Source organism: Sceloporus undulatus, chromosome 2, assembly GCF_019175285.1.
Source record: "Sceloporus undulatus isolate JIND9_A2432 ecotype Alabama chromosome 2, SceUnd_v1.1, whole genome shotgun sequence".
Classification (NCBI taxonomy): Eukaryota; Metazoa; Chordata; class Lepidosauria; order Squamata; family Phrynosomatidae; genus Sceloporus; species Sceloporus undulatus.
Window position 1 is genome coordinate 80,031,475 of NC_056523.1, and position 14,121 is coordinate 80,045,595.

A 14,121-nucleotide genomic window follows, 5' to 3' on the forward strand; every position below is an offset into this window, starting at 1 on the left:
TGGCGTATTGCTTCTTAAGGTATCTGATGTGAGGGACGGCAAGATTTTTCCTGTTTAATATGCCATGTGCCAAGACCATATGTGTGTCCATTGACTATAAGTCTTTTTCCTCCTGGAAAACATATGGACTGGCAGCTAATCGCTTGTGGATGTGCACCAGCTCACTAACCACCACTTTGAGTAGCAGTGATCCAGTGCAAATTCCAACTGCTGCCAATGTAGAAATCCATACTATTCTTTAGGCAGTCGGCCATCCTCAGTGCTTCTGTGTCTAGCTCGACACAGCATTGCTGGGTGTAGTCTACTCATCCAACTGCAGATCTTGGAACCATATGCTCTCTTTGTATTGTTACTGATCTTCATGAATAATTTATTTGTGTCATGTGGGAGAGTGAAATATGTACATGTGGTTGTAAAAACAAACCCTGTAAGAAATAGCTTGTTATCAACAGCGATAATATTTTTGGCAATCTACTATACAGTAGTCTAAAATATGCTACAATCCTATAAAAATGCCTCTTTCCTTCTAACCTACCATGAGCTGTGGGATAGTGAAGTACTGTTTGTGAAAAGGACCACACACAGAAGAAAAAGAAAATGAGGCAGCATGGGTGTGAGAATGTGGAAAGGTGTTCTTTGCATGAACAGTAATGAATATAGGCAATATATCAACCAGCAAAAACACTTCTGGTGGAGTTACCCTTTTGTGTTGGTCATTATTTTCATTGTGAAGGCAGGTATGATGTAGTTTGAATGTTTGACTAGGACTGGGAGACCAGGATTCTAATCCTGTCTTGGCTAGGGAAACCTACTGAATAACATTGACTCTCAGCCTAAGAGAAAGGCAATGGCAAACCCCTTCTGAACAAATCTTGTTGTGAAAACTCTGTGAAGGGGTTGCCATAATCCAGGAGGCAGTCAACAGCAGCAAAAGCATTGTTTTCATTTGACTCTGCATAGTGCTAACTCCAATCTCTTGCACGGCTGGACTAATTTGCCTCTTTCTCACATCTGTGAGTGTGAACAGGAGAGTCTCTTAAGAATCTGATAAGTGAGTGCTGCCCTCCACTAAATTTTAAATATCTTTTTTTTTCTTGGTGGCAGAGATTTCATCTTAAAATTTCTTTATGCATAAGGGATGTGGTGGCTTAGTGGTTTAGACACCAATTCTGACAATCATAAGGTTGGAGGATTAGCAGTTCATGGCCCAAGTGCCACATGATGGGATGAGCTCCCATCACCAGTCCCAGCTTCTGCCAGCTAGCAGTTTGAAAACATGCAAATGCAAGTAGATAAATAGGTATCACTTCAGTGGGAAAGTAACAGCATTTAGTGCAGTCATGCTGACCACGTGACCACAGGATTCGTCTTCGGACAATGCTGGCTCTTCAGCTTAGTAACGGCGTGCACCACCCCCTACAGTTGGACTTGACTAGACATTCGTGTCAAGGGAAAACCTTTATGCATGCCACATTTATTCAGAAATTCTGCTAAGGCTGATGAGACTCACTGCAGCTATCCAGTGTTGTAGCTTTATTACGTTTTGAAAGACTGGAGAGATTAATAAGATAGTCAGTACTTATATGCTATCTTGTCTGTTTCTCTTAGGATCACAGTTCTTGCGGGGGATACACTACCTATTGATGTTTACTGCCACATCCCCATCATGTGTGAGGACAGGGATTTTCCATATGTCTACATCCCCTCCAAAACGGTAATGATTTAGAGGAAAAACAGGAAACAGACCCCTTTTCTTGTGTGTCAAGTGGGAACCTACAAGGGTTCTTTGCAACTATTGTCCTTTCCATTTCACCTGGTACAATATTTTCCCCCTTCAAGTTCAAATAGTCCCATAGCCAATATTATTTATTACTTCTCTTTCCATTTTTGTCTCTGTTTATTAAATTGCATTCTCTGATGATATTATAGAGTACTAAATGCTCTATACTGGCCTGACCTATAGTCAAAGTTGTCCCTGTTTTATACATTCAATTTTTTCCTGGTTTGGGATGTGTTCCAGGAGTATAATTAGTCTAGATTTAATACTACTGAACATGAGCATGGGGAAGGAGGACAGAAATGGCAAAAACACGTTTGCAGCAGGTTTTGGTACATCAACAATAGACTACTAAATAGTAGTAGATAGTATCTTTATCATTTGTTAAATGTGGTGTCCAGTTTCAGGGTGGCTATGCATACTGTCAGGGGTTGGCCACACAGGCCAGATGTCCTGGCTTCCACCTGGCCTCACATTGTCTAATACAGAGGATCTGGTCTGACACTGGGTTAAAAAGCAAAAAACTACCAAAGTTTATGTTACAACTTCTTTCACACATTTAATCTTCAAGACCCTGTCTCCATAGCACATTTCTGAAATAATGTCAGAATCTCTCTGCCATTATTTTATTTAAGTATCATTTGTCATATGTGACTTGAGTTTCTTCATTGCTGCACTGTAGGCTTTTGGGAGAGGGGTTAAAATTGAGTTTTTATTTTGATTGGAAGGAAACTCATTTGTCATAATCTAAAATAGTAGAGCCATTCATGTTGCATTATGCAATATGTTTGTGTAAACCACCACAGTCTGTGTAACAGTTTAGCTGTCTGATTATTTGTTAAATAGCTTGTAAACTGGGTATGTGAGCACTTTTCTGTTTTCTTTTCTCAGGACTTGGGAGCAGCTGCAGGCTCAAAACGTCCAACGTGTGTTATCTTGATAAAGGCCCATGAGGAATACCAGGAAGCCTATGATGAATGTTTGGAGGAGGTGAAAGCCCTTCCCCTTCCATTGTGAACATTAACAAGATATGCTTGTGGACTGATTTAACTCTTCCTTTAGGTTCTGTGCAGTTGAGCTTTAGACACACAGATTTTGAACATTTGGACAGGAAAACTAGCCCTACTCCACAGAATAGGGTGAAGGGTACTGCAAACCAGAAACTTTTGCCTGGTTCAGCTGTAGTTTTGCAATGAAATAAGCTGCCTGTGTTAAGAAATGGATTTATATCTGGCTGCAAAGGAAATCTGGTGTTCTTATGAAAATATAAATGTAATAAAATGTTTTCCAAATGTTTGTGGAGCTATGTCCCATATATATTGCATATTCTTCCTTCACTAGCTATGCTCACCTATATTTGCTGTTGATAATTCATCTGCCATGTTATGCCGCTTTTTAACCCTACTGATGTTTCAGCTAAGTCTGAGTTCAAAGGTAAGAATTAGTACTTCTATACTGCTATAAGACCCACTTTTTTTTCTGCTTCAGTTTATGTAACCTAAATCAGTTCTCAATCTTTGGTCAAGATGATTTGGATTTAAACTCATGGAATCCCTTACCACTGCCTGAGGTTCTGGGATGTTTGAGGACCAAATGTTGAGAACTGGTGCTATCAGTCACTGCACAAAAAATGAAAGGTGATATAGGCCCTTTACAAATGGGCCTTTGTGGTGCCCCTGTCACATGCTAGGGGTTGGCCGAGTACCTAGCGTCCATACCGGCCTCACCCCTAGCACGTGATGGAGGCGTAATAATGGCAGCGCCCTATACACACAGGCACCGCTATTTTGTCATATCAGACGCATAGCGTCCACACGTCGCGTCCCATCCGGGGCGCAAGAAGAAGCGCCATTTTGGCGCTTCGCTGTGTCTAGGAACCGTGCGGTTTGGCTGCTGCGGTTCCCGGATGCAGCAACTGGCGGCAGTGGCAGAGCGCCGCTTTTCGACGGTCTGTAACCCACCATAGTACAGTAGAAAGGTGTGGCTGGGACTAATATACAGAACCTTTTTGCTACATGCATTGAAGTTCATTCCAACATACAGTGATTTTATTTGGGATTTTCTTGGCAACATTTTTTTAGAGAAGCTTTTCCATTATTTTCCTTTTGGGCTAAGAGAACGTGGTTTGCTGAAGGTCTCCAGTGTATTTCTGTGGCTGAGCAGAGATTTTAACCATGGAGTCATAATCCAACATTCACACCAGTTCTGTATATGTATCTTACTTGGCTGAAGACCTTTAGAAGCAATACTGTATGTAATATATGGTTTTAAATAAGCCAACACCAGAAGTATCTACCAAGCTATCTGAAAAAATTTATTTAGGTATATTCCTATGCCATTTCTTCCATAGTCATAGCAGTTATTTGTGCCCTAGAGAAAGGTAAAATAATGATCATATGCAGTCAGATAAAGCCCCAAGATTATATCTGTGGGCTACAACAACATTAGAAAGACTGTATCTTACAGTCAAATGTTGCTCACTTATTTCAAATTTAAGTTGTAGGCACTGACCTGGTCCAGTAGCCTTTGAATTAGAACATATTTATCTTTAAAGCATCAATAGTTATTTATAAATAACTTACATATCATTTTTCCTAAAGGAGGTAGGCTCAGCTCTTGAAACAGTTTACTAGAATATCAGTTCTTGATTTTTATGAACTCTGCCAGTAGATGTACCTACTTTTCACTCTATCTTCAGGGATGTTTTATGGGTAGCTATAAAAGTAGATGTAATATCCCTGTTAAGAATGTGTATCATATATATGTTTTCTAGGGTCCTTCTCATACCATTGTCAGAAATAGTTTGTTTATATAGCAGGACCTATATTACCATTTTTAAGGAACACACATTGCAGTACAAGGAGGAAAGTTGAATTGTATCTTATCTATATGCCTATATGGGTCCTAATTCCTATTGTACCAGTTTTCTTACCCTGCACTGGTCATTATAAGTTTCATTGTTTAAAATGAAGCTTAGTTGGTTCTTCCTACTCAGCAAATACAGCAGTAGGACACTAATATATATTCACAGCAGGTCTGCGTGCTTCTCCCATAATACTAGGGGATGGAGAGGGTTTTTTTGTTTTTTTGTCCAGAAGCATTAACTCTTGTGATTACTTCATTGTGTATGGCTGTAGGCACAAACATGACCTTTAGTGAAGCCAGTGGGCCAAGATTCCTTTCCAAACTATTTTAAACCTTTCTTCAAAGCAAGTTCCATTTTTTTCCTAACTTAAATTAGATGTAGCCCACCTTTCTACACTCCCTTGTTGCCAAACCATACATTAGGAGCAAAACAAAAACGAATTTTCCTCACTTCAAACTGATTGAAATCAAAGCCTGTTTCAAAGTTTAAAAACAGCAGCAGTTCTTCTGATTGTTGTACAACCCCTATTGCAACAAGAAAACTGCATCAGGAGGTGTTGACACATGTCAACAAAGAAGGGGTCTCGGAGACAGTGACAGTTATATGCTGACAGGAATATAGAATCATGTCTTGCCTCACACTAGAAAACCTATCTAGCCCCAGAAAATTTCCATAGCTATAGCAGCTGGGGCCATTCCCAAGCAAGACACTATGTATTGTTGCAAATACACAGCACTTCTCATTAAACATTATCCCCGCATTTTCACAAATTTACTTCCAAGGCTTCTTATTATCAAAAGATGAGGCGCTTTCCATCAGCTGGGTTCTGTTCCATGGGACAATATGGGCACTTCAGCCTGTAGAAAGAAGAGGCAGAAATAAGGTCTTACAACACTAACACTGCTTGTTAACAGCTAGTTTTCACAGAAGCAAGGTTGCAGAAAGCTGGCTTTGCCTCATGCTTTCTGCTGGATTGTCCCATCTATGTGCTTGTATCTAGCTGCCTTAAAGGGTTTGATCCATGGTAACATTTTACAAATCCCTGCCTTTAAAACTAGGGCAGGAGTGTGGCCCTCCAAGTATTAAACTGCAATTTCCAGGGGCCCTACGCAGTTTAGCCAATGAGGAGGGGTGGCAGGAGCTGCAGGTCAACAACTATAGAAGGCTACACAATTCCCAACCTTGCTGAAGGGAGTGATGCTAGATCATCTCTTACAAGGACTCTTACGGTCCTTCCTATTTATCCAGCAGAGGGCAGCAGACACAATGTAGCTTTACCAAGAAAGTGAGGGTGTGGACTCAGAAAGACTTCCTAAATATAATTTAATAATGAGATTTTGTATCTTATTTGTGTACAATTATCCTGTAAAATCTCATCCTTCTCCTCAAACTCTGGGCAAACTTAGGTAAAATCACTTACTTCCCTCCATTGATGAGCTTGTTGAGGGCATCTCGAGAGATAACATGTCCGCAGATTAGCTTGATAGGTGGGTTAGAGTCTGTTGTCTGCTGGCGCAGGATGGGACATGCAAAGACTGAGTGGTACCAGCATTTCATCCCTAGCTCAATTTCAATCTGTTAGAACAGAGAATAAGTTACATCCACCAGGTAGCTGTTACAGTCCCAATCCCATCGTGTATCTCTTGCCTCATAAAACGGCTCCCCAGAATGGGCCAGGCACTCACTGGTAGCTCATCCTTGTGGCTCCAGACGCCTGTACATTGTCTCTGCTCAATCACAGCCTTGATGTTCATAAGCACTGGCAGTGCTACGCACCCTGCAGCAAAGCTGCAAAGAGAGAGCAAGAGCTCAGCCCTGCCCACAGCCCTGCCCCAGTCCCACCCCTAATCAAGCTTTACCTGACACTCAGAGGTGACTCCACAGAGAGTCCCAGTAGGGCACAGGCATCACGTGTGAAAGTCTCACAAATATCACCCCAATGACTATCATCCAGCAAGTGCCTGTATGGGGAGTTTCTGAGGCCCAAGCGCAGGTACACCAAGCTGCCCATCATGACCTGAATCTCTGAGTAACAAGACAAAGAAAACACCCCTCACATTTACATGCTTCCATGCACACAGTCACCTGGCTTGTTCTGTAACCAAATAATCAGAAACATGACAGCAAACAGACCAAGCCAACAACTTTTTCATTTTCACTCGGGGTGACACTAAGCCTTCCCCTACTTAAAAAGAAGAAGAAGAATAGAATAAACACCAGTAGGCAAAATCTGGGAACTGCTCACCCTGGTCCTGGCCCAGAGAAACACTGCCCTGAGGCACTCAGGACAAGGTTTACAACAGAGGGAGACCCAGGAGAGAAAGACCAGCCCTTACCAAAAGAGTACTTCTGGAGAAAAGTACCAGAATAGGTTTCTGAGAAGAGCCTCACCTTGCTGGTGTAAATGTGCAAAGGGCTGGAAGTGGCGTGCGTAGCTCAGGGCCTCCAGCTCCTTTCCTGGACCACTAGCAAGGAGCCTGATAAAGTGGAGCCGATGCAGCCGGAACTCGAGAGAACTGTTCAATTCTGCCAGCTGCTGCCTATGGAATATCGCCCAGCTGGACAAGAGAACAACACTGTTCAGTACCAGAATCTATGGAGAAAGCTGTCCTTGAAGTGGCTGTCGGAGTAAAAGAGGATCACTTGAATCTAAGGCGCGTATGGAGCACCCAAAAGAAGCGCCGGGGAGGCTCCTCCTTGCTCTGCAGCAGTGCTGCAGCAACCAAGGAGGCGTCTCCTTTTTGCGGCGCAGTTGCACCGCCACAAACCACCAGAGATGGCACGATGGCATCACAGCTGCACAGTGCTGTTTGTACGCTGCGCAGCTGAAGCACCTGTGTGTGCCGTGTGGATGGTGCTGTGCAGCTGCAACGTCCTCGTCACATGCCACCCCAAAGCAACCCTAGCACATCGCCATGATGTCGCAAAGGGCCCATCTGTCTAGGGCCTAAGTTACAAATTTGCAAATCATGAAGGCTAAGGCACTAAGGCAGGTTATGGACAGTGACATTATGGTCTCACCATTCTGTAAGATCACATGTGTCATAGAGATTATGCAGTGACAGCAAAGCAAACAAAATTTCACAGTGCTTATCAAAATGGAAGACTACATCCTCTTCCTGCCCCCTATCCCAGCACTCCTCCCATCCAGATACACTCAATGGCTAGTGAGGAAACTGACTATCCAAGAGGTCTTGCCAAGTGTCCTGGTCCAGAAAGTACAGTAGAAGAGGGAAAGTACAAAACGCTACACAGCTCTTCCTTATTACCTCAGAGCAGGCTCCAAGTCTTGTTTGTGCAGAGCTTCTAGTATGCTGTTAAGTTCCAGGAATGGCTTTTTGAAGTCTACATCCACATTTGCAGTGGATTCCTGTTGCAGGGAAATCCAGAATTAGATTTAAAACCTATCTCAGTTTTCTTCTCAGGAAAAAAGAGAAGAAAATGGAAACATTCTCAGGAATTAAGTCTCCACAGCATAATTAAGGCATCAAGGAGGTCACTCCAGATCTTAGGGGGATGCATTTGCTCTTCTTCAGAACTGAGTATGATTCTAAGGCTATTTCTAATTTGGGGGGAAAGCGTTTTGAGGTAAAACAGTCACTCCCTCATAACATTTTCATGGCCAATTCCATCACAGCACTTCTGGGGGTGCAACTGGCCTTTTTTAGGATAGAAACTTTTTGTGTGAGGAGGGACTCTTGGCAGGTAGCAGAATAGTCAATCAGCTGCTCTTCACAGTAGAATTAGTTGCCAGAGTCAAGCCAGCCATTTCCGGTCAAGAAACAAAACCGTCACCTGGCAGAGTTCAATGGCCATCCACCAGCCACAAGACAACATAGTATTATAATAACAGACTTCTATACACCATGCAAACACTATTTTTGCTCCAGTACCTGACACATTTCTTCAGCTACTCCCAGCATCCCCTGTTGGTAGAGATGCTCTATGATGGCCATCACCAGTATCTGCTTCTCTTGGGACTCCCAGACCACAGCAGGAACAATGCCACACAAGTCTGCATCAAAATTCTGGAACAGAACTAAAAGTCAGCCATTCAGAAGAGCTAAGAAACAGCACACATTCTTACATCCAGTATTGTATATCCCAAAGTAACTACCTATTTCCCATCACCACTGAGTATAGTACAGCTAGGATTACTGTACAAATTATTATGAACTAAACATTGACTGCAAAGAAGCAGATTAAAATATATGACACAACAAGAGCTAAGCTATATTGTACTATGAAATCTGCGCATTGCCAATACAGAACAACTATTTTGTTGTTCACTTGCTGCCAATAATTCATTCTTTAAAAGACAAGAAATCAATAAAACTCAGGGGCTTGAATAAAGCTTGAAGATCAGTTTTTTCACCAAAATTAAGGCCCGTTCAAAGCAAGGAGTAGAGTATGTAGAAAAGGCCTATGAACACTCCAACAAAACATATTTAACACCAAAGGAACACTGCAACAAATGCAGGTAGGGCCTTTCCACCAACATCTTCAACTGGATAGGGACTCCACATCCAGTCTCTTAACTGAGATAAGATTACTTCTTTTATTTAGTTATTAACTGAAGCATTTCACCCCAAAGTCAGTTCATATTATTACTGTTATCATAGTGGGTTTTTTTAGCTTGGCTTTAAAAATGAGTGCAAAACTACTGATGGATCTTTTTGCATGTTAAAAAGCAATGTAAGTTGGCATCACAGCAACTGCAGAAAGTAGTCTACACAGTCACCACAAGATTTCTAATGGAACTTTAGGTAGCCTGGGAACTGGAACTCTCTTTTTTTTTCTTATGAAATATAACTTTTTAATCATATTCACCTAATTGTTGTGCATGTCTCTCTACTTGGGAAATGTCTGGAAAGACCTCTCTGATGATCACTGAATCACTCAAGTCTTACTGCCTCCTCTCAAGTTTTCACTTTTAACGCGACAAAATAAAACCCTTCCTTTTAAAACCATTTTTGTCAAGAAAAGGACACCAGTATTGTCTGACTATTACAAAGTATACACATCCCTTTATATAATCTATTATTTAATGGAAGAGAATTTGTGATTCTTTCATGCAGAATTCTAGTTTTTAGGTTAACGCTGATAAAAGGCATGTTTGAATTTCTGGAAGAAGAGCAGTCTATTTTGAGTGCAGAGTGATTACTGTTAAAGTACAAAATAGCAGAAGGAAATTTCCATAGTTCAGAAATATCAGGTGACAGGAAAGCTCTTGGACTGACACTTGTTTTCACAGTGCACGAAGGATAAGCTTTGGTTTTCATCTTGTTGCTGGAGTCCAAACCAAGCAGATAAAATTACTCACTCTATCAATTGCTTTTCCCACACGAGAAATGCTGCTGTGAATGTCTTTGTGGTCTGAAGCTAAGTTCTGCACAGTGTCTTTGATATTCTTACAGCACTGAGAAATAACCAGGGAGAGTGTAGCAGACAGTGGTGTCCGTTGCAAGTCTGTAGAAGAAGCAGAACTAGTATCTTAGTGCAAGAAACCAGGATTTACAGTTGCCTTACAACTCTGAAAGTTACTGCTCACAAGTAAGTGAGATCAAAACATCAATTAAATCATGTCCTGGAAAAAGAGTAGGAGAATGCACAAATCATTCTTTCTCTCGCTAATCTCCTAGTAGGAGGAAGAGGTACAGTCTGACCCTTCTGGGCTGAGCTCCAGTGTAAACCAGATAGAGAAGCGCAGTGACCATACACAAGACCATACACAATTAGTGATACCACAATTCTTTATTATGGTAATTTAACATCTATACCAGAAAAGGAAGTCAAGTGTTCTACAGATGTTGGATTACAATTCACAGCATTCCTCACCACTGGCTATGCCAGACAGACATGCTGGGAACTGCAGTCAATCAACATACAGTATAGAGGACTACATGATTCCCACCCTCATCTATAGTACTAAGAGAAACTTGGCTCTAACCAATTATTAAACCCATGCAAACAGATTTGCCAATTCTGGTTCCGCAAGGGCATGCTGGGTTCCAACCCTATTGTCTCTTAGAATGCTACAGAGTATTGAAAGTATCTCAGGAATATAGTTATGCTGACTAAACGAACAGAACAGTTTATTCATGACAACCAAATACAGGTTATACCCATCAAATTACAAAATTACCTTTAAAACTTCCACAGTCAATTAGTTCTGTAACATATAGAGCAATATGTTTACACTAAAATTTTAAAAATATTTCATACAAAAACATATCACAATTTTCCATACTCCATTCAAATGTTTACTGCAGATTCCCATGCATGATCCCTGCAGAATCCATGCCTTTATCCTCAAAATCTAATCTAAGTTTAGCTGCTTTCACAGCAAATATAGCAGTGTTGAACATAACAGACTTAGTTGTATTAGCTAACAAGTAGGTGATTTTCTTCAAGTCATTTTGGTTAGCTACAAGTTCTAAGCTTCTCTTCAGAAACGTATCTCTTGAGGTTTTATACATCTTACAATATAGCATATAGTGTATGGTGTCTTCAATATCCCCACTTCCACAAATGCAAGTACAGGGGTACCCCGGGTTACGAAATTAATTCGTTCCGCCGCCGCTTTCGTAACCCAAAAATCTTCGTAAGGCGAAAAAGCCATAGGCGCTAATGGGGAAAAGCCGCGATTTCGTGCGAAATAGCGCCGAAAAGCACCAAAAAATTTTTCGTAACCCGAAATAACCTTCGTAACCCGGAACAGGTTTTTTTAATGGATTTTTTTCGTAACCCGGAAATTTCGTAAGGCGGCGCATTCGTATCCCGGGGTACCACTGTATGCTGCTCCTTGGGAATTTTTTTATATTTCCCTTCAATGTAGTTGGTTTTCATTATCTGGAATCGTAGGGCTGTAAAAGCCCTACAAAGAAGAGGCTGACTTATTTCTGATAGATATTTTTCTTCTCCAAAACATACTTTTAGAAAAGGGAAGCTAGAAGAGAACTTTAAATCTCTAGTGACATTAACATCCCGCAGAGCACAATGCTCTTGCAACCTTTCTTTGATGAGTTTCCTACTATGCTGTACATCACCAGATTTTAGGATCCAGGCCAAATTTCTTCAAATTTGCCTCACATTCTGATAGCCATGAATTTTTATAGATAGAACCTCTTTGTTCATCTACAGCACGAGTTACTAATTCATTGACCAAATATTTTAGTTTTACAAAATAAAGAAATGATGCATATAAGAGGTGATAAGATATAGGCATTAATCCAACTTCTGATCACATGTAGGTGACTGGTGCTCCTGATGGATGGCCCAATATTGTTTTAAGAATTTATTTTGCAAGACCTCTAATTTATTTGTCGTAATACTTCCGCATACCTCTGCTCCATATGTAATCTGTGATATGACCTTTGCTACATAAACCCTTTCAGTTGGCACAATTGCATTTCCACCCTTGACTCTAGCAAATTTTAAGACAGTTTGAATAGATCGTTGTGCCTTCAAATTTACAGATGTCAAGTGGCTATTCCATGAGCTGTTTTCGGAAAAACAAACCCCTAAGTAGTTAAATTGCTTGACCTGTTCCAGTTGAAACTCATTCAGTATCCATTTATGTTTGGGTGGATGTTTGCCAAACACCATAACGTTTGTTTTTGTATAGTTCACACAGAGTTGTTCTTTGTTACATACTTCCCCAAAAGTTTTCAATAATCTTCTCATACCTATTAAATTTTGTGCCAAAAGGACCACATCATCTGCATATAGAAGAATTTTCTGATTTCCCAAGGACACAGGAAAATGAGAGTTATTGACCAGTTGAGCACCCATTATATCATTTACATAGCTATTAAACAAAAATGGGGCAAGCCTTGTCTCACACTCTTAGATGTTTTAACCTCTTCTGATAACTGTCCTGTTTTACTTACTCTTACGTGGATACTAGTATCTGAGTATAAATTCTTAATTAAGATCAGCAAGCGTCTATCCATTCCCAACATCCACAATTTATGCCATAACCTCAAAATCTAATCTAAGTTAGTGATAACTTTGCTTTCTGATGGTTCAGTGTTCACAAATTTTGTTTCATGTACAAAATTATTAAAAATATTGTATAATTATAATGAGGCTATGTTTATAAGGTACATATAAAACACCCAAATTTTTTGTTGAGGCTTGAGTCCCATTGCCAAGATAGCTCATTATGTATGTGTAGGCAAATACAGGTATTCCAAATTAAAACAAATAAATAAATCCAAGCATTTTGGATATGAGAGACTCAACCTGTATGCACTTTCCTCATCCACAATTATTCTGGATTTGGGAACATCTTATATTTTATGGTCAGTAGCACCAACATTGGTATCTGCAGTATCCTATCTTGTGCTAAGGATATACTGTTTGCAGTATTCCACTTTATGCCAACTTATTCACAACTGTCTTGGATCAACATTTTGGAATCACTCCCAACTGGCTCCCCTCTACATAACATATATGGATAGCAATCTTAGAATCTTAAAATTCAGAAATTTTACTAGGAGCTTCAGAAAGTGAATCTGCTGTATGAATTTGACAAAATCCGGACTTATGTTGGGCTAGAAGTTGTTGAATACAATAGCTATATATTGCTGCATGCTTCCAGCTAGCAGCAACAGCCAAGCCTAAAACACAAACACATTTGTTCCAGGGAATTAGTATTAAAGCTTCTTAAAAACAAACCATAGCCATCAAATACAGTCAACAGACAGTCCAAGCCAAACTGATCACCAAGATAGCCTACTACGTACAGACATGCCCACAAGAGAAAGTAAGCGAACTCTAATTGCTGTCAACATGGCTCTGAGCAAAAACTGCACCAACATATCTTGAATGACCTACAATATCTCCTGAACAACGATACTACTCTCACAACACTTGGGTTACAACTAAGATCCCCCCCCGACCCGACCATTCCCTTCTCCTTTTGTGTCGTGTCTTTTTATTTTTATTTTTATTTTTTTTAATTGGATGTGAATTAAAAGTTACAAACAAGTTATTTGTCATTATTCATTGTCATCAATCATAAATCTTGATTCATACAGTGAAAAAAAAAAGAAAGAAAAAAAATTGTTCATTTAACAGTCTAGACATCCTTTTGTTATTACCCCCCTCCCCCTAGAATTTACTAAAAAAAGGAAAAAAAAAAAAAAAAGAAAAAAAAAAAAAAAAGATGAAAGAGAAAGAGAGAAAAAAAAAGTGTAAAAATCCCAAACAACAAAAAGCGTATTATTTACTGGAGAAAATAAACCCCTCCTTCCCCCTATCCCATCTACAGTATTTTCACTTGACTATCATTTGAGCATATTCTACAATGAATTTCTTTACCTATAGCAGACTCATCATCTACTTTTTCAGATTTCCTGACCCGTGTTACAATTTATTTACAAATTAACTTTGTTTATAGTTATGAATATGGTTATTCATTATGGGCCAATGCTTATATACTTCTATTACTCATTTTGATTAATCTACTTTA

At 40.1% G+C, this 14,121-nt stretch overlaps 1 protein-coding gene across 2 annotated transcripts in view; it reads right to left on the minus strand.

Annotated features, from left to right (window-relative positions):
• Nucleotides 1-3,803: 3,803 nt before the first annotated feature.
• RMND5B (required for meiotic nuclear division 5 homolog B) overlaps nucleotides 3,804-14,121 on the minus strand; it is a 23,160-nt gene continuing 12,842 nt past the window's right edge. For both annotated transcript variants that reach the window (XM_042454854.1, XM_042454855.1), the window contains 8 exons: nucleotides 9,967-10,112; nucleotides 8,537-8,671; nucleotides 7,913-8,013; nucleotides 7,035-7,201; nucleotides 6,503-6,668; nucleotides 6,329-6,431; nucleotides 6,064-6,218; nucleotides 3,804-5,500 (listed from right to left, as the gene is read on the minus strand). In XM_042454854.1, the coding sequence (XP_042310788.1) occupies nucleotides 5,437-5,500; nucleotides 6,064-6,218; nucleotides 6,329-6,431; nucleotides 6,503-6,668; nucleotides 7,035-7,201; nucleotides 7,913-8,013; nucleotides 8,537-8,671; nucleotides 9,967-10,112 (1,037 nt within the window). In that variant the 3' untranslated portion in view covers nucleotides 3,804-5,436. The remainder of the gene's footprint in view (nucleotides 5,501-6,063; nucleotides 6,219-6,328; nucleotides 6,432-6,502; nucleotides 6,669-7,034; nucleotides 7,202-7,912; nucleotides 8,014-8,536; nucleotides 8,672-9,966; nucleotides 10,113-14,121) is intronic.